Raw genomic sequence first — 20,310 nt, 5'->3', positions numbered from 1 at the left:
AGTCCATCTTGTTTCTTACAGATGAATGATGCTATGGGATTTGAATTGCCCTGGGTGTATTTTGTGAGTCTCGTCATCTTTGGGTCATTTTTCGTACTAAATCTTGTACTTGGTGTATTGAGCGGGTAAGCTACATCTCTTTCATCTTGAAAGCAGAGTCCTGAGGACAGTTGCCAAGACCACACAGGCTTTGCTAGAGGGGCCAGTGGGTGGGTACTCTCCTTTTGTGTTGCTCTCACTTCTGCTGAGGTTTCCCAAACCAAGCTACTTCCTGGAACTTCACCAGCTGTCATGAAAGAGAGCCATGGAGAGATTATTGACCAGGAATGAATTAATCAGTATTGTTTCTTGGGATTTAAATAATTTCCCTTGCTTGGCCTTTTGTCTGTCCTAAAATGAGATACATTTATGATTGCTTTCTTGATCTGGATCCAAATACAATGCCTATTAATTGGCACAAAACTGCAGCTAGATGAGTAGTCTAGGCTGACTCTGGAGAGTCCCTTCATGAAGACTTCAGCCTTAGGGCTTGCCCTATCCTGAGGAAAACAATGCAGGGACCCCCACTCACTCAAGCCCTTCCCTTAGAACACTAACCTTCAGCCAAAGCCCTGAGTGGTCCTGCAGCTGCAACCGGGACTCTGTTCTTTAGTAAATGGATTACTGATAACTGATCTCCTTACATTTTACAGGTAAATGATGCGATAGGATGGGAATGGCCATGGGTGTATTTTGTTAGTCTGATCATCCTTGGCTCATTTTTCGTCCTTAACCTGGTTCTTGGTGTCCTTAGTGGGTAAGCAGTTGGATCCCTGTTGTACACTCTCTGCTGCCACGTGGGGGGCAGCCCTGTGTCTCCCAGCTGCTCCCCAGTGGCTTCTCTGCATGCCTTTGGACTCTGATGCCCCCTCTGTGTGTTGCTTTTGGATTGAACTGTGATTCTTTCTGCCTGTATCTGTCTGTGAGATTCTGTGTTTCTGACGCTTGCCGAGCACTGTTAACTTAATGAAAATCTTCCCCTTAGAGGTGAATTCCATCAAGTAAAAGGCTTCCTAGCCTCGGTCTCCCCAGAGAGGGACTTTGATCTCTCGCCGGTATCATTACATTAGTACATGACCTGGCCCTCTTTAGTCACACTCAGCATATTATAAATAGTGGTGTTTCAGAGTCTCTGGTAAAGACTAGGTTAGTACTAAGTACCCAGCAGTTTCAAACCCCGCCTTCCTGAGGCTGGGACCCTTGAGTAGCTTGACTGGTCACTGCTGTCACTACGGAGTTGTGCCTCTGATTCAGCTTTCATGTTTTCTTAATACAGAATGATGTTCAGCTGTTAAAAGTTCATCTTGTTTAATGCTTGCCTCTGTACTTACCCTCCGTTTATTAGGTTCAGGGGAGATGGGCTTGAAAAGAGCCTTGGGCCGTGGGGCTGAGCCCTACTGTGGTGGGAGATGGTATTCCAAAGGCCCCGTGAGTAGATGTGAATCTCGACATCTCTGAGGTACCCCAGGCAGCGGAGTACCCCCATCAAAGTGGGCTGGGGGCTCTCTCAAAAGCAGTTCCCCAAGTGGGAGATTGATTTTGGCCTGAAAAATACTATGGGTTTCTCATCATTAGAGTCATACTTGTTTAATTCTATTTGTGTTGTTGCATGATAGTTAAGATAAAATATCTAATTAAGAATTGTATTCAGTTTTAAGCGAGGTTACTAAAAATGCTCTGTCTTAAGAATTAGGCATCTAATGTTTACAGTCTGTACAATTTGAAATTTTAAGGAATAATAAAATAGCCAACTTTTAACTCAAAACAAAACAACTCATACACACAATCACTTCCAGCACACAGCCATTGCCCTGAGCAGCCCAGAAGGTACCCGTGCCCCTCCCTCAGGCTCTGCAGTGAGCCCAGGAATTCTCAGGAAATCACACTGGTAGACTTGGTCCCAAGTGAGTTTATCTTGCTCTTTCAGAGGCTGCATCTCAGGCATGATGCCGTCCTGCATGCTGAGTTAGTCAAGTCAGCCTTTTCTTGTTTTCTGGAGATGCAGAGCAGAAGGCAGAGCCCAGCTACCCATCTGCATTCCTTCCTTCACATCCCTCCAAACCTGCCTTGCCATGAATGGAGTGGGGTCAGTTCTGCACCATAAAACACCGGCATGCAAGTCCCTCATCTGGAGGTGGCTCAGGAGCAGTGTGTCTCCCTCCCTCCAGCAGTGAGAGGAACGGGGCATGAGAACTGAGCTGGGGGACAGCACCCAGCACCCACCTCAGCTCCCTTCTACAGACTACTGTAAACTTTAAAAGGCCTTCCTCCCTGGCTTTATCATTCATTTTCGTTTCCTTCTTTTTCTTTCATTTTTGACACAGGGTCTTAATTCTGTAGCCGAGGCTAGTGTAGAATTCACTGTGTAGCCCAGACAGGCCTTGAACTCCAAATGATCCTTCTGAGTGCTAGGGTTAAAAGCATTTGCCTCCATGCCCAGCTACAAGACCGTCCTCCTTTGGAGCCTCTGTGGCCTGAAGTTGGGGTCAGCCTGGTGAGAGTGGCCGTTAGAGTTGGAGGAACGTTGCCACAGGAACTACCCAAACAAGGCCATCAGCTGCAACTGTGTTGTGAGCTCCTTGGCGCCCCATGTCTCCCGAACCCAACCAAACTGACGGAGGCCATGGAAACCACTAATTTTAACAGTGCCAGTGACATGCCTTATCTTTAGTTCCCCCTCTTTGAGCAGGAACTGTTGCCCCAGCATGATGAAGCAGAGATACAAGCCAGCCAAATCGTGAGGTGTTTAAAAAAGCTAAAAACAGAAGATGGAGGCAGGGGCATCCCGTTATAATGATGGGGGTTCAGCGTGAAGCCTTGTAGGAGGGACCAAAGCAGGAGGGTTAAAAACAGCACACGTCCTCGCCAGACAGTTTACTGAAATGTACCTTGAAGAAAAAGAACAAGGTTTTGAAAGGCATGATTTTTATATTAAAAGAAAACTATGAAGGAGAAAGCAGATGATGCTTTGATGTCAAAAAGCAAACCTAAGATGTCCTGGTGATTTTAGCTGTTGGCCCATGATCTGCTCAGACTCCTAGGGGGTGCACACTCCCTTTCCTCTCCTCCCCTCTAGCCCCCCAAGCCACTTGGGTAAGAAATGCTGAGCCAGGCTCTGAGTGGAGTCAGAGCTGGATCTGCAGAGCTCTTTGGCTAGCATCCTCACAGTTCCTGATGATGGCCTGGCTCTGGGCCCGAGGCCCGGGGTGCCAAGGTGTCTGAGCTACAGACTCCAGCCTTGGGCTCAGACTGCAGCCCAAGTTGTACAGCAAGTGCTGTCGCTGGGAGAGCGGGAGGCCCTCAGGTGGAGAGTGCCTGGGCCCTCGGGCCTCACCACCTCACCACCTTCGAGGGTTCCCTGCACTAACCTGCCTGCCTCTGCCCTCTTGTTTATCCATTTGCTTTTTTTTTTTCTATTGTTTAAGCAAATTTAGAATTGTTACCTTAATTGTAGAGGTGTTATAGAGCCAGAAGGACACAAAATGTCAGGAGACATTTCTGTGGCACAGCCCTTAAGGGACTTTCAGACTAACATGTGATCTCAAAAGCACTGGGTTCCAAGCATCCCATCCTAGGTCAGTCAAGACCTCATGCATATGACATTATAATTTGGACTCACTAGGTGACCAGATGTGTCTGACACTGAGCCCTTTGTTTTGTTTGCTTGCTTGTGTGCGTGCGTGTGTGCGTGTGTGCGTGCGTGTGTGTGTGTGTGTGTTTGAGACAGCATCTCATTGTTCAGTACATCCTTATTTCAGATTGGTGGCTATCCTCCTGCCTCAGCCTTCAGAGTGCTGGGATGGTAAGCATACACCATGGTGCCTGGTTGTTAACCCTTTATTTTATTTATTTTTTGTTTGTTTGTTTTTTCTTTTCTCTTTTTTTTATTTAATGCCCAATGCTGTTTATTGAAGGAGGGAAGAGGTCTCAAATACAGGATTACAGCACAATGAGAGAACCCGGGAGGGCAGAAGTTCACTACCAATGTTTTATAATCTTGCATCTAAGCTGTTAACACCCATTATGCAAGATACACAGACTAGGAACTTCCCTTAAGCATTCAGGAGGGTGGAACCCGGCAGGGAATTAGCATAGGGAGGATATCAAGGTCAAGGTCAGCAAGCAAGGCAACAGCTACCCAAAACGGGGGCCAGGGACCTACAGGTTCCCCTTTTACTAAAAAATGAGCTTCTGACTTAGGTTGCGTGGGACGTCAGCAGGTCACCTTGCCCATCATGGAGACGCCTGCCCAGGCCACACAGGCGCTCTGTCTTAGGTTGGTGAACGCCCCCTAGGCATTACCTGTCTCTGAATACTCATTATCATATCGGCTCAATCGTGTGTGAGCTGCAGAGTTAACTGCTGCCAAAGATCTCAAAGTGGTGCTGGGCTTGCAATCTGTGTGTTCGACACAGAAAAGACCAACAGAAGTCCTAACCCACCCATAACCAGTAGGCTAAAGGCAACTGAGCCATTTCCTTCCTTAATGAGCCTTACTGAAAATTGGAGTCCTTGTAAGATGGTATTCCAAAGGCAAATAGAACTTGAGTTTATAAATTTGTAATTTTCAAAGCCAATCAAAATGTATATAGTTATGTTAACCCTTTATAAACATTGACTTGTGTGTTTGTGGCTCCTTCCTTTGCAAATAGCCAGGGTGTCCTGTTGCATCTTAATCTACACAGTTGATTTGGCATTTGTACATTTTTAAGGCATTCGAAGGCTGAGTTTCTGAAAATGCTGTTTGTTTTGTTTTGTTTCCTTCTCAAGGTGAGACTGAAGCTCATGAATTGCATGCTCTGTGAGCATGGGTGCAGATGACACCATCTCTGTTGATGATGCTCTGTGGGAAGAGCTGGAATGGCCTGAAGCTAGTGCTGTGGCTTACCATTTGGTTGTCCTTGAAAGAGTGGTCCTTTGATGGGCAGAGAACTGAAAAGACTACCCTGTTAGGTCTGAAGTCCAGGTAGTGGATGTGTCTTAGCTTCTTACTCTGGCTTGTTAGCAACATGTACTCCTCAGTTTTAAGCTGTTCCCTTAAATCCTGGCACTCTCAAGATTTATCTCAGTGTATATGGCCAGCCCAGTGCCTGGTCTTGTAGAGTTGCCGTGAAATTCTCCAGGGCACAGTGGTACCCCTGGGTGGTAGTTTGGTTCTCTGCTTCAGGTCCCACCTGCCATACCTGTGGTGCTGAGGTCTGAGTGGTCAAGGGAGACTTCTTAGGCTCCTGAACTCCTGAGGAAGGCCAGACCTGGCCCTGCCAGTATCCCATGGTCATGATTGGTTTCAGTCACTCTGATCTTTAGTCTCCTCTTCCTAATACAGAAATAATCCTGTCTTGCTCCCTGCCACCCAGAGTAGCTTGAAATCAGCTAATGAATGGAGAACCATGTGAAGAAGGCTCTTAAGGCTTTTACTCATCTTTATCTTCAACTCACAGATCTCCTTCCACTTCCTCCACCCCCATCCCTGGGAAAGTGGGGATAGCCAGGGGGCTCTGGAAGTTCTTAAGAGGAGAATTTTTGCATTTTTCCAGGAAGTAACTTAAGAGGCTATTTGTCACACACACACACACCCCATATACCTTGCCAGCAGGAGATGACCATGGGGGCATAGGAGTTCTTTGTCAGTTATAAACTATTTTGTACGCAGACTAAAGTCACTGTTATTGGCAGTATATGTGGTGAAGACTCCTTTCCTTTGCATCTGTGGCAGGGATGACATTCCGAAAGGCAGTTCTCAAGCACGCCAGCTCAAACCACTACAATTTGTGTCCTCTCTGCCTTTTAGCACTTGTGTGACTTGGGTCAAATCCTTCCCTCTTTGGGATGACTTTCCTCATCAGTGTGTCTGCACATGGAGCCGTTGCTGGTTCCAGTCTTGTGGAGGGAGCCTTCAGAGAACTGCAGATTGTAGACCCCTTAGGGGCTACTGTCAGGTTCTAGAAAGAATGTGTAGGCAATCTGGAACAAGCCAGCCTTTCTAAGCCAGCTCATAATAGCCATTGGCCAAGCTCGGTTTGTAATAGTGAGAAATCAAAGCTATACAATATGTTTAAATGTCTTATTCTGTAAGTATGTAAATGATGGAAGACAATCGTCTAAAATATATTACTATGTAAGCTCCCTCCTAGGCCTGCTTGAAATAATAGGTCAAGGTCATTTGTCACTGGTCTGGGAATTCAAGGCTTTTGCTAACATCTCACAAAAATATTTGAAATAGTTTTTTTTCCGAAGCAGGCCTTGTATGTTGTCAGGCAATAAATGTTCTTCATAAGCCTGCTTTCAGGACATAAAACTGAATGTAAACTAAGCCTGTGTGTCTGTAACTTCGGAACCATTTGGCTCTAAATTAATTTTGTGTCTGTGTAAGCCACAGACTTCCTTAAAAATCACTTCCCAAATTTTCTACTGATGGAGGCCAGTATTAGTTACTTTGCTGTTTGTGGTGACAGAATTCCTGGCAGAGGCGCCTGAAGGAGAAGGGGTTTGTTGGGGCCTGTGGCTGGAGAGGATGCAGTCCACAGTGATGGGAAGGTGTGGCAATGAGCCTGAGGAAGCTGGTCACATCCCGTCCACATCCGGAAGCAGAGGGACTCGAACTCGCTTTTTCCCGGTGTGTTCAGGCTGTGGCCCCAGCTTGTGGATGGTGCCATCTTCACTCAGGTGGGGGTTTCCTCCTCTGTTAAGCCTTTCTGGGAATACCCTCACAGATAGGCCAGAGAGAGGCCTGTGGAACAATCCAAGTCCAGTCAAGCTGGCAATGGAGATTAACCATCACCAGGCCTGTTTATCTCGAAGAGTTCAGGAGAAAACTGGGTAAAAAGCAAAACATTGACAAAGAAAAAGAAAAAAAAGCAAGAGCAATTTTCAGAACGGTTCGTCTTTCTGAAACTGACTTCCTAGACTATTCTGAAGAATAAAACATCAGGCATAGACAAAGACAAAGCATGGCTGCTTTCATGAAGCCTTGGCTTCCTCAAATAAAGAACGATGGTCTACAGAGCAAATGGGGAGGTGGGGGATGATGTCGGGGAGACAGCAGACTGGGCTGTGCCAGAATAGAGTCGGGCTTACACCATGGCGAGGTAGACTGGGCTTCATTTATATTCATGGCATTGTGAGCTAGGAAATCTCTGATGTCTTCTCGAATCCTGGCTCGTGGGGCAAGCGCACCAGGAGGAGGAGGTGTCACTTGTGGCTATTTTCTGAGTGAAGACAGATGCTCTGGGAATAGTTGATCTACATATTTTGCACGACAATTTAAATTTCCCTACCAGTATGCACTGATAGAGAGTGAACAGCAGAATCCCCTCAGGTGTCCACACCTCTGACAGATCTGCATCTTAGGAAAGAAGTCCAGTTGCTTGCAAAGTTAAGAGGGATAGCACAGGGTCCTGAGATAACCATTGGTCCATCTTGGAGAGTAGAAATGTAATGTACTGAGTTAATGAGAATCCATGTCTCAGACAACAAAGCCCTTTTGGCAAATGACTAATTAGGCACATGGAAGTCTAAACCATGAATGGTGAAATACGCCTTTAATCTCATCACTCAGGAGGCAGAGGCAGGCAGATCTCTGTGAGGGTTCAAGGTCAGCCTGGTCTATAGAGTGTGTTATATTGCAACAGAGCTACATGATAAGAACTTGTCTTAGAAAGGGGTTGGTGGGGAACTCCTTACAGACCTCTTCCGCTTAGGTTTTCCTTATGTGTGATTAGCACTCTCCAGGCTTCCTGAATGCCAGAGATATCTCTGAGGGTCACTTGAAGCAAAAGACTCCAAAAATTTGCATAATTTCACTTTGGTTGGATGAGGCTATCTGGAAAACCCATCCTCATAGCTGGGTGTTCTTCTTCTTGAACTTCAAGGTAATGTTGTGAGTGGAATTGATGCTGAGGTTGAGGGTACTAGAAAAAGCCATAGTCCTTTAGGAACATCCTTGGTTTGCCTTTGGTAAAGTAAGAAATTAAGTCCCAATTTGGCTTTATGGGAAAACACCAGATTTCTCTTTTCTAGTACAGAACAGAGCTAAACATTCATATCTACTCCGGGCATTGAGTGTCCTTGTTGCACAGTTGACAAAGGAATCCTAGTGCTGTGGGTACCCTGGCCCCCAGAAGTGCACAGGCTGGGAGCCACACCTGACATTAACAAGTAAATGTAACCTCTCTGTGGCTGGCTGACAGCTGATGTTTCCATAGAAATGGCTGTTGGATCAGTGGAAACGAGGTAAGAGAAAAGTTTTTGCTGATGCTTGTTCCATCAAGCTGACGTCTGTTTCCCTGGTAACAGCAGTGGACAGCAGCCAGGCTCTAGAAACAGATTCAGTAGGGCGCTTTCACTTGTCAGCTGTGGCTATCATCTGCTCCTGACCACATTGTCTTTGATAACACCTAGCAAAGGCCTCTGAGAACCTTGGAGGCACTGCTGGCCTCATGTGACCTCCCGGGCATCCATCTTGCTCATGGAAAACTGTGTCCAAATCAGACTGTCCACGCTCTCCTCTCCACCTGTGCTCATCTCCTTTATACAGCTCAGGAGATGGGAAAAGGTTCCCGAGGGCAACGGTACCGCAGAGCAGACTGTTGAGTCTGCTGCTCTCAAGTCTTAGGGGAGTAGAATTCGTTACTGTGATTTTATGCACAGACTCAGCTCTTCACAAAACTGGTGATACCTTAATAGTTGAAATTAAAGCCATAATTTTCATGTGTTCCTTATTCTGTTGGTGGCATTCACAGCCTCCTACAATGAAAAGGATGTTTATGAGTTTAATAATTTGACTTCTTGTGAAAAACATAATTGATGTCTGTCTATAAGATGTTACTGCCAGGTTCTGCCAGATTTTTTTCTCCTGTTCATTGTTCTTATACAGGCTAGAAAATTGCTTTCAGGGCTCAGATATTGTAGGGCAGATTTGGTGTATATACAAAGATAGTATGTCTACCAAATCTGGAACTTCTCTGTGTTATGGTTCAGCAGTTGTTTCTTCTGGGGTTTTCATTTTTATGTCTGCACATGTATGCATCCAAAGCACACATCTCCCCTCTGCCTATGTGAGGCAGTATCCGTAGATCTCACAGCACAAGAGACAGCCTTGTTGCCTAGTGTGTGGAATGGGTACATGGTGGGGAGAGGGTTAAGTTGTTTGCCCTGAATCCACAAAGATACATTGTCTTCAAAAAGATCATTTGTCTGAAAATAAATTAATTAAAAACCCTGCAATTTATAGATGTATCTTTTAAAAACAAATGAGATATGGATGTATAGTATTGGCAGAATAGATTCGGGCATCCAGAAGAACCATAGGAGACAGTGCTCTGTCTCTGCAGGGTTTCCTGGATGAGTTTTCTTTAGTTCTCTGGACCAGAGTGACTGTGCCCGGAGACAGTGCTGAGGGTTGGCTGGACCTTAAATACTTCTGCACCATCTAGTTTGGTTCAAATAACAGATGAGTAAAAAGTGACAATCTGGTTAGAGTCACATTAATTCTCTCCTTCTACATAAAAAGAATGGCGTTTCTGTTTATCTCCTGAGTAATCTTTGAGTGCCTGCACAGGGGAAGATGTATTTGCCAAGTGCTGCACTCGCCACTGGGTACTAAAATGAGTTCATAGAGGCCTGAACACGGTAGTGCATGCCACAGTTCAAGCATGGGCGTAGGCATGAGAATCATAAGTTCAAGGCCAGCCTGAGCCATATGAAAAGGTGATTTTTGTCTTTATGAAGCATGCTTAATTAACAAGGCAAGCTTATGATGAAAAACTTAGAAACGCTTTGAAAGAAGGACAAATGGTGGCACACGCCTTTAATCCCAGCACTCGGGAGGCAGAGGCAGGTGGATCTCTGTGAGTTCGAGGCCAGCCTGGTCTACAGAGTGAGTTCTAGGACAGTTACATAGAGAAACCCTATCTCAAAAAACAAAAAAAAAAAAAATGGAAGGAGGGAGAGGAGGAGGAAGAGGAGGAAGAGGAGGAGGAGGGGGAGAAATGGTGCTGTGGGCACAATGGATGCATGGCTGAGGCATAGAAAGTATCCTGAAGAACTGAAGAATGAATAATAACCCCCATAGGCAGGCAGAGTGGGAGAGGCAGCTGAGGCTGAGCTTTCCATCCAGGCTGGACAGTGGGAAGAAGAAAGACATTGGAGGAACTAAACAAAGCTGGGATGGCAGGAACTGAGCACCTGAGGGCTTGGGGAAGCAGAGACAGGGGAGGAGAGACTGGCCGGCGGAACTCAGCTCACCCAGGTCCTCACAGATAGAGCCTGTGGTAAGCTTTGGTCATGGCTGAATTGTAGAGAAATCACAGAAAAAATTTAATCAAAAATTGATGAGATTTAGCTGGGCGGTGGTGGTGCACACCTTTGATCCCAGCACTTGGGAGGCAGAAGCAGGAAGATGTAGGTGAGTTTGAGGCCAGCCTGGGCTACAAAGCAAGTTCCAGGGCAGCGAGGGGTACACAGAGAAACCCTCTTTAAAAAAAAGAATTGATATTTAAATTTAATAAAAATTTGATATTTGATTACTTGAATGTCTTCAAATTAGCTTTAAAAAATGTACCAGGAAAGAGGATAAATGGGCAACCATTTAGAGAGCTGCATTGGTGATCATGGAAATTTAGGAGATATTATTTGTGGGCTCCAGCTGGTAGACATACAGGTGGTATTCATTCTATAATCTCTTATATATGCTTTTATAAATGTTTGAAAATTTTCTTAAGTTAATGTTGGAAATCTGTGTATAAAAGTCACCATAGCTGCGGTGATGTGAATGGACTTAGTACAAAGGGGATATAAGGAAGCTGAGCTAAGGCTGCTGGGAGCCGCCTCCAGCCACCAGCTATAATGGTACCAGCTTGGATCTTTCACTATAAAGAAGTATAAAATAGGACAAAATACAACATGACTGTTTTCAGAAAATGGAAATGGGCATCACAGGATTGGGATCCATAGCTCCAGAATTTCCTGGCTTCATGCCTAGAAACACTCTTAGAATTATTGTGGAGGGCGGCAAAGCTCAGCAGAGACTGTCAGTCCATTTGCTGAGGAGGCAAAGAGTAGTTTAGGGCTGCTAAGACAGCTGGAATTTGTAGGGCAGAGTAGTGGGGAGTCGTCTCCAGAGAAAGGGCTCCGGAGATCTGGATAGAGATCCTCAGAAGTCTTTGGCCATGTGCATAGCTGATTTCGTACCAGGTCATACTCACGGAAGCCTGTCAGGAAACAGCTCCTGGAGAGCTAGCTCAGTGCCGGGCTCTGACCAGCTGTAGTGAGTAAACCTTAGGGAGCGTGTGTGGTATTTGAAATGAGATTTCAGGAAAGGTAGGCATTGGCAGGATGCCACTTTCACTATAAAAGAAACAAACTTCTAAAGGACCAGGCCAAATGGCCAATAAATTAGACACATGCCAAAATAAAAAAAAATCAATACTCATTAAAGGAAGATGCCAAAATGTAGCCATTCCCCCAATATTTCATCTCATGATCAAAAATTGTGAACAGCAGCAGGACAAACCCACAATCAAGGGGAGACAAGAGAAACTCATCAGGAGGTGACAGAAACATTGCCACAGGTAATCAGATTTTGAAGTTGCTGCTGTAAAGCTGTCCGAGACGTTGAAGGAAAAGACGCACATCACAAAGAAACAGATAGTGCATGTTAGCCTGGAACCGGCACCACGTCTGCAAAAGGATTGCCAAGGTGAGGGGAAAGCTGAGTGACGGCTCTGAAGGGTGAAGTGATGGATGGGAAGTTCGAGTTCCAGAAGAAAAACAGACGAGGGAGGGGCAGATAAACACATGCAAAGAAAATTTAGTAAGGAAAAGAAAACCAGTCCTGGGCACATCAAATTCAGACGGCCCAAGGTTAAAGATAATACCTTAAAGGCAATTAGATGGGGAGAATTGACCCACGGATGTCCTCTGGCCTCCACCCTCATGTACACATCCCAGCACACACATGCACACACACAAATGAAATTAGGGAAAACTGCATTTCATGCTAGAAGAAGATAAAAGCCATTGACTTCGTTTTTTTTAGACACAATTAAAACAAACCACCATTCAATGGAACAGCATCTTTGAAGATCTGAAAAAGATTTGGAGGTTCAAGATTTGGTATTGAAGAAAAAAAAAGGGAAAATTCATTAAGAAGGTGATAAAAACTCTGTGGAGCAAAAATACTCACCCCCCCCCCAAAAAAAAGTAAAGTGAAACAAAGAAAAACTTCAAATAAAAGTCAAGAAAACCGGTCAACAAATCATACCTACACTATAAGAAATGTTAACGGCAACTTTTCATGCTAAAAGAAAAATAATTTTAGGTAGAGACAAATATATATTTTAGAAATAAGCACCCCAAAATAACAAATGTAACGATTAAAGGGTTCCTTCTCATTTCTAAATTTCTTTAAATGATGTCATTTAATGTAAAAAGTAGCGTCATGCTTCTATGGAGGATGTAGTGCAGAGCAGCAGGGGTGTGGAAGGGGGGTGGCGCTTGAGGGGAACCTCCTTGTAAAATCCTTAAAATATCACATACATTAGAGAAAATGTGCCATGTTAATGTAAGGATGCACATGACAATATTAATATTTTAAAAATAAAAGGTCACAAAGCCATAGAGGAGATGAAACAGAATGTGGCTGTCGGCTATCCAGAATAAGTCTGGAGAGGAGGAAAGGGGGACCAGGCATGTGCAGTCCAAGCCGAAAGCAGACAGACTTGACGTGGTGGCTCATGCTTGAAGTTCTAGGCCTGGGAAGGCTGAGGCAAGAAGAGTGTAAGTTTCGGGCTAGCCTGAGCTAAACAGCGAGAACTTGACTCAAGAAAAACAAACAAGCAAAACAGCTGAAACAGCAAGATGGTGGGCAGCTGTCAGCTTCAGTAACTGGATGCAGTGAAAGTGACCGTGTCTTAATTCAAGACAGAGACTACTAGACTGGATAAAAATGCAAGATGCCATAGAATTTGACACGGACTCCAAACAAAGGAGTAAGGTTAATATTAAATGTCACAGTAATTGGACTTCATGACAAGGAGCATTTCTAGAAAGAGGGAAGAGAGAGGAGGGAGAGGGAGAGAAAGGGAGGGAAGGACAGACAGAGGGACAGAGGGATGGAGGGAAGGAGAGATCCCATCATGACCAGGGTCATCAAGATGCAGTGGTACGGCCGGCTGGTTTGTAGTAACAGACACAATGTCCTTAAAGCCAGCCCTGTCAGATGTCAGTGGAAACTCCGAGGAGCACCCAGTTGTAGACGGAACTGCTCAGGATCTCCTGTCAGTAACTGACTGGGTAAGAAGACAGAGACAAGCAGCACGTGTAGTTGTTATCTAGATTACAGTTAGGTTAATAACTATCAACTAACCACCTGACTTTATCAGAACAGCATGTGCTGTTCTTTTCAGAAACAAACGGAACAGCTACGTCATGGCTATGAAACAAATTTCACTGAATCTCAAAACAGCTGGAGAGATGGCTCTGTGGTTAAGAGCACTTGGTGATCATCCAGAGGACCTGGGTTCAATTCCCAGCATGGCATCTCATAACAGTCTGCACCCTAGTCCCAGGGGATCCAATGCCTCCTTCTGGTCTCTGTGGCACCAGGAATGCATGTGGCACCCAGACAGACATTCGGGCAGAACACATAAATAATTAAAAAAAAAATCTCTGAAGATTGACTCTTATAAAGTATGTTTTTCTAGAGTCAGAAGATGGCACCAGCAGACACTTGTCACCAAGCCTGACAACCTGATTTTGTTTGGATCCCCAGGCCCCTCATGGTAGAAAGAACGGACACCGCAAGTTGTCCTCCGACCTCCATATGTCTGGAATGGGATACACTCCAACAGAAACAATAAACAAATAGGTGTAATTTTTAGAAATTGAAAAAATTCAAATAACAATGAAAGAATATTTTTCTAACTTTTGTGGCTTTAAAAACCATTGGCAACCTGTCCATAAAATCTCTTAAGTATTTTGGAATGAATAGATTTCTCACGTGATTCAAACTACCAGAAGCATTTGAAAAGTACTTTTAAGTAGTATTGAATCCTCTACCACAGCCGTGCACCATTCATCTAAGGCAGTGTTTGGGCGGGGCTTGCCGCTGCAGTGTAAGGAAGCAAGTGTTAATTGTGTGACCCCCTTTGTGCCTTCCAGTGCAGAAGAGGGTGTGAGGATGACCAGGGCGAGCAGAGGAAAGAAGCATCGAGCCTAAGGACAAATGGAGACAAAGTGGGCTCTGAAAAGCTCGAGAAAGCGATAGACGAAATTAAAAATAATTTTGAAAAGAAAAAGGGTAGCTCACCAGTAGTAATAAGAGACTTCGCCACAGAAAATAGACATTCCGATGCTGATAAGAGAACAGGGCCAACTGGTCTGTGAGAACATACTCAGTAACTTGTGAGGGAGTAGATTCTTTGAAAGCAGCTTAGTACGGATTTTTAAAACTGATTAGCCATATATTTGTGCCCTTTTTTTTTGACAGGCTCTCACTCTGTAGCCCTGGCTGTCCTGGGACTCATTATGTAGAGCGGGCTATCTTTGAACTCACAGAAGCCCAGCTGCGTCTGTCTTCTGAGTGCTGCTGGGATTAAAGGTGCACACCACCATAGCAGCTGTAATGTGCTTTTATAAGAGAATTCAAAAGTGAAAACTGTCAAAGAATACCAACGGCCTGCATCAGATTCCTTCTGCTTAGGAGACATTTTGTCATTCCTAGAAAAATGCCTATCGGATAATAATGCCGAAACAGTCTATAAACACCCAAACTTACAAACATGAGAGCAGTAGCCGTTATGGTTCCGGATACAGATGTGCCCAGACACTAGCCAGCGGCATTTCTTTTGTCCCCGTAGATGGTAGACTAAGTGAAAGAGAAAGTGCAGAGTGAGTGCATGGAAAATCCAGGGTGTTTTACCACGTTATTAAGGGGAACGAGCATTTGTGTGGCCCTTGCGGTGAGTGCAGAAAGGACCACCGACTGTTTACTCCAGCAGCACTGTTAATTCTCAGCCACTTTCACAACCTGGAAACCATCCTCTACAGAAGCCTGTAGCTGACATCGCAGTTAATGTTGGAAGACTAAGGGCTGTCTTCCTAAGACTCGTAGCAAAGTGTGGATGAATTTATCAGCTCATCTATCTGTTCATCACTAAACTGATAATACTGGGCAGTGCGTTAAGGCAAAAAGCAATAAAATGCAGTAAGATTTGGGCAAAAATGCATTTCTATTCATAGACTGCATTATTGTTGACATGGACTAAGTAAGGAGAACACCATGTCAGCATACAAAAGTTAATTTTAGTCTTTTTCATGCAAACTGTAGCAAGGGTCCACAGGACTGAGCATCAAGCATCAAGGAGTGTCTGGGGTCCCCTAGAAATAGATTGAGGGTTGAGAAGAGTTCGCCACTCTGGGGCAGCATCCCAGAGGACTCCAAAGGGGCTAGAGAGTTGAAGAGAAGGACGAGTTAGTGACAAGCTCAGAGGAACGCAAGGATGGTGGTACCTGGGGGACTAGGGAGCAAGGGCCAGAGACTGGGCCAGATCTGTGATAGGTGCGGGTCTCCAGCTGCCTGAGGACTTCTCCTCAAGCATGCCATCCTGCAGCCTGGTGTGGCTCCACCCAGCTCAGGGTGTGGAGGTTTCAGAAGCTCCTGTGTCTGCATGCACACCCTGGGATGCTAGGGCTCTGTGCTGAGATCTCTCCATCCCTCAGCCAGCTTACATCGCTTGTGGCTCTGATCTCTGGCTGGCCTGGGGTACAGTGACTCCTGCGATGTGGTTTGTCAGCTTCCCCTATTGTATGGGGAAGGTGGGACATCGGGAACAAAAGTCCTGGCTCTACTCCTGCCCCACACTTTCTAGAGATGTGACTTGGGACATCACAATTCACTTCTCCATGCCAAGACATTCTTGTCCTTGAAATGGGACAACCCTGTTTCCTGAATGTCCTGAGAAGTGAGGAGACAGATGGAGGGGACACGAAAGTCTGAAAGTCCTGTCCACATGTAAGGGTGTCACATGTGTCTGGCTGTGCTCTCCAGGAGAGGAAAACCCTCCTTCAGGGTCTGAACATTGACTTGCCAGGGTTTCTCTGCAGGGCTCCATGTCTTTCTCGCTGTCATAAGTCATTGGTTCGGATTGAAGGCTAAAACATTGATCCGCTCTGAACTCCATCACTCCCTTAAAATTCTGCTTTAAAATAAATCTTGGTTTAAGCCGTCTGCTGGCGTCTTCAGAGCCTGCAGGCATTTGGGGTTTCCAGTCCTGAGCCTTGGGGACTTTTGTGTCCTCTAAAGGACTTTAATGCAGTGGGGGCAGACCCTACCTGTCGTCCTCTTCACAGAAGAGCCTCTGTCAGGAATTATTAGCTGCTGCTTATGGTCAGGATGACAGACATGCCAGGGAATTCGAGCTGCACCTTATCCCTTATTGGCAGTGGTCCAGCATAGGACTTGTGCCTAGGAGTGTGATGGGGTCGGCAGACCAGAGAGGGCTCCCTTAAGGAAGCTGGGCTCTGACTGAGTGTTGAAATATGAACAGAGTTCATAAGGACGATAAGGAAAGGGAAGTGCTTTCCAGCTCCTCACAAGTGGCAAGCAGGGGCTGGTGCCTCAGGCCTGTCAGAGCCTTTCAGGGAGCTCCAAGCTGGCTGCCCGGCAGAGGGGCAGGAGAGTGGCTTTGTAGCTGGAAGCCCTTGCTGAAGAAGCATGCTCTCTCCTTCAAGCTGTGGATACTGTTCAAGTGGTCAGTGGCTCTGAACAACATCTGAACTATAAAACTAAGAGAACCCCGAAGCAGGGGGTGGTGTCGGGCCGGGGTGTGGAGATGAAGATGGAGAAGAAGGGGCAGACTTGGGAAGTCATTGTGAGAAATGTGTCTTTGATGAAGAAGCAGGATTCGGAGGGGGGGGGGGTTCAGCTGTTAAGCTGGGGTAGAACTGGCATGGAACTGTTCATGTCACTGTTAATATGGCAGCTGGGATTATATCCAGCCACCAGGCTGTGTGGTTCATTTACGTTGTTCTATGGGAGCCTCTGTGCTGCTTTGGGACAGGAAGAAGTCTCTGCCTCTGTTTTATAGATGAATACGGCTCATGAGATTCATATCCATGAATCTAGGCCCAGGGAAGTCCCTCCGCCTCCTCCAAGTGCCACAGCTAGAAGAGGCACACTTAAGCAGAGACCTTGGAGTCTCCAGAGCCCGAGCTGCTTTCCCATTGGCCAGGAGCTCCTTTGTGTCTGTGTGTGAAGCTGCCCACCCGAGGCTCAGCTGGTCCCTCCTGAGTGGTTTCATTCTTCGTACTCTGTCTGGATGTTTCTCTTCCCAAGTCTGATTACCCAAAGCAGGTTTGAACAGCAGAATTTCTTCCGAGAACTTGGTTCCCCCTCCCGTGTGCTTCATAGGTCTGCTTCTGAATAGGTCTCTTTGTGGCTCCAGTGGTCTTTTTAGGGCTGTTAGCTGGGGAGTACATTTTGGAGTTCCTGTCCTCTGCAATGCAGTACTCTTGCCTGTATTTACCACGATGCTTTTTGTTGGGGGGCTCCTCCTGAAAGGGGTGCCTGGTCCCCTCAGTGTAGCTCCCCCGGTGGTTTGCCTTTTACACAGAGGGTAGAGTTTAGGTTGAGTTCCTAGGTATTTCTTTGGAGGCATCCTGATTGATTGACCCTATTCTAGCCTTCTTGGGTCTTTGTTGTCCATCAATAATGGGAGCCCCCTCCCCACTTGTTGCTCATCTGGCCTTCATTCTATGGCAGGCAGTCTGATTGGGCCTTTCCTGCAATATCCTGTTTGGTTCATAAGAAAGATGTGTCCTGAGACCACTGCCACCTTTAGTCCATGACACCCTCCCATCTCTCTTCAGGTACACATTTACCATAGTTTTCATTTAAAAAAAAAAAAACAGAACAAAATTATCTGATTTTTAGTTTAGTGAGGTATAGTTTTTAAATTATTTCTTAAGTAGAGATACTTAAAAGCTGTCAAAATATGTGGTAATACTCATTTGATTCATCTGGTCACGTGATGGTGTTCATTCAGAGAAAGCCATGTCCAAAAGGGAGCTTGTGTTATGGAGTGTTTTAAACATACTTCTTAAAACACGCCTTAAAAAGGCTGAAAGACGTCTGTTGCTTTTAGCATGCATCCTACAGAGGTTTCCATCAGCTCTCTAGAGAAAAATTTTCCCAGGTCTTTGATAGCTATGGAGACTAACCCTTTGAAGAGAGAGAAGTTCATCCTTAAACAAGGAAATGGAATAAATGCAGCTGGTGTTTCATGCTAAGATGGCTGAGATGCTTTGCTACAATGTCTATATATTTTAGACTTAAATAAGATTCGTGCTTAAAATTTTTTCATGATGCTGTGGGGTGTAGTTTCAAGTGGTGGAAACTTACTTGGGCACTCGTGCCCAGATTCTCCAGCACAGAGTCCAGCATCCACATCTGTGACATCAGTGTCATCAAGACAGCATCTGTATGTACAGAAACACCCACTTACTGATTCTTATTGACAGGTCAGGGCTTGTGATAAGAGCCAGCCTGTCTTTCACAGCGTTTGCAGGCTGATGTGTGGGAAAACTGTAAATAACCAATGCATGACTGTGGAATAAATTTCACAGATGCAGGACTCTAATCCAGGGGATTCACGGGATGCCAGGGAAATGGCCTCACATCTGCCCCAGCACAGGGCATGGTCTCAGAAAGCTGCTGAGGGACCCGAAGACAGTGAAGAGCACTGAGGCTTGGGGGTCAGGGATCAGGGTCGGGGGTTATTTTATGATGACTGAAAACCATGTCCAGGAAGTAGAGGTTTCATTGCTTGCCTTTCATCAATGCAAGTCTGGTTAAAAAACAACAACAACAACAACAAAACAAACAAACAAAAAACAGCAAGAACAAACCCCATGTCTAAATTGAGATGATTCCCAGTGGCCTATTTATTTTAGAGGGCATTTGAGAAATGAAACTTCTCAGAGCAAATGGCAGGTCAGCCTTTTGCATTTGGGGCAGTCACGTCTAATCTGCTCCTGTGCAGTGGCCCACTGCAAGCTGCCTGTTCTCTCCTTAGGATTTCCATAACTCACCATGTCAGGATCTGGACATTCTAGGATGTCAGGGCTTGGGGGAAGTCTCTGCCCGAGACTCCTTTCAGGTTCCTGGGTAGGAAGCAGGGGTCTCTCTGAAGTGTCACCTCTAAGGAGACATGGGAGACAGCACAGGGAGATATGCGGAAGGGTTAGCATTTTATTCCTGAGTTGGGGCTCTGGAAGAAAACCCCTGGTTCATTGAGTGTCCTTGGTGTCTCCTCCCCTGGGTTAGCAGGAAGTGAGGTCAGCAGGCCATGGAAAGGAGGCTTGGATCAAAGCCTTGTTGTTAGTCCAACTGTGAACTAACTGGTCATGTGACGGGGACTTTGTTGATCCTTAGTGTTGGCCTTTGTGCGATGAACAGGAACACCTGTGTCCTGCCTGTGTGAGCACACGGGACGGTCAATTTAAAGATACTTTAAAGATTCTAAATACAAATGCCAGCAGATGTGAGGTTTATTTCTGGGGGGCGGGGGGAGGGGGGCAGGTGTACAAGGCACAGACTAGCCTCTTCCGCAGAAACCCAGGCCACTTTCCCTAACAATGCAGGCTCAGACTTGCTGAAGTTGCTGGTTGCTGTTGTGGTCTGTTACACTTGTCTTTGGGGCCTTTTGAGTATGGGGGAGTGGTATACCACTGCCTGAGGACAGACAGACAGCCGGTTCGTCTAAATTCACCCAGCCCTTCATGTTCCCTAGTGCTGATGCTACAAGACAGGCTGCTGCCACATCTAGAAGGAAGCAAGACTGCTGCCCTGGGAATCAGGAGCAAAAAGGGCAGAGGAGACCGGTTCCTAGCAGGTGGCCTTCCTGCTTTCCTGCAATGGTCATAGATGAGTCCAGGGAGCTAAGAACTACAGTTCGAGATTATAGTATGTTTGGGTGCTAGCTAGGGCGGGCAGTGAGTGTCTGTGGGCCTGGAGAAGGCCGGCTGTAATTACAGACCCATGTGGGGCGTTAGTTCATCCTGACTGTATCCCTTCTGAGAAGTCACTGCTTCCATTGCCTCGTTGGACAACCCAGGCTCTTAGGAATTGTACTAGAATCTGCTGTCTTCAAACTCCATCAGCCCTGAGGACCCCAGCACGTCTGCCTCCTCTTCCCCATGGCAGCCGCTCGGAGAACGTACGAACTCTGTCCATCCAGTCCACCCCACTACTCCTTCCTGAAGGCAAGGAAT

The 20,310-nt window shown here is 45.9% G+C and overlaps 1 protein-coding gene across 11 annotated transcripts in view; it reads left to right on the top strand.

The window, feature by feature from the left end:
• Cacna1d (calcium voltage-gated channel subunit alpha1 D) overlaps positions 1–20,310 on the top strand; it is a 462,187-nt gene that overhangs the window by 330,511 nt on the left and 111,366 nt on the right. For 7 of the 11 annotated variants that reach the window (XM_076544143.1, XM_076544146.1, XM_076544141.1 and 4 more), the window contains exon 8: positions 693–796. The exons of 1 other annotated variant lie outside the window; for it this stretch is intronic. In XM_076544143.1, the coding sequence (XP_076400258.1) occupies positions 693–796 (104 nt within the window). Of the gene's footprint in view, positions 1–21; positions 126–692; positions 797–20,310 lie in introns of all 11 variants that reach the window. 3 more of the 11 variants (XM_076544140.1, XM_076544148.1, XM_076544145.1) reach the window with 1 other exon arrangement.

This window comes from Peromyscus maniculatus, chromosome 9, assembly GCF_049852395.1.
Source record: "Peromyscus maniculatus bairdii isolate BWxNUB_F1_BW_parent chromosome 9, HU_Pman_BW_mat_3.1, whole genome shotgun sequence".
In the NCBI taxonomy this organism is placed as follows: Eukaryota; Metazoa; Chordata; class Mammalia; order Rodentia; family Cricetidae; genus Peromyscus; species Peromyscus maniculatus.
This window is presented reverse-complemented; position numbering and strand designations above follow the sequence as displayed.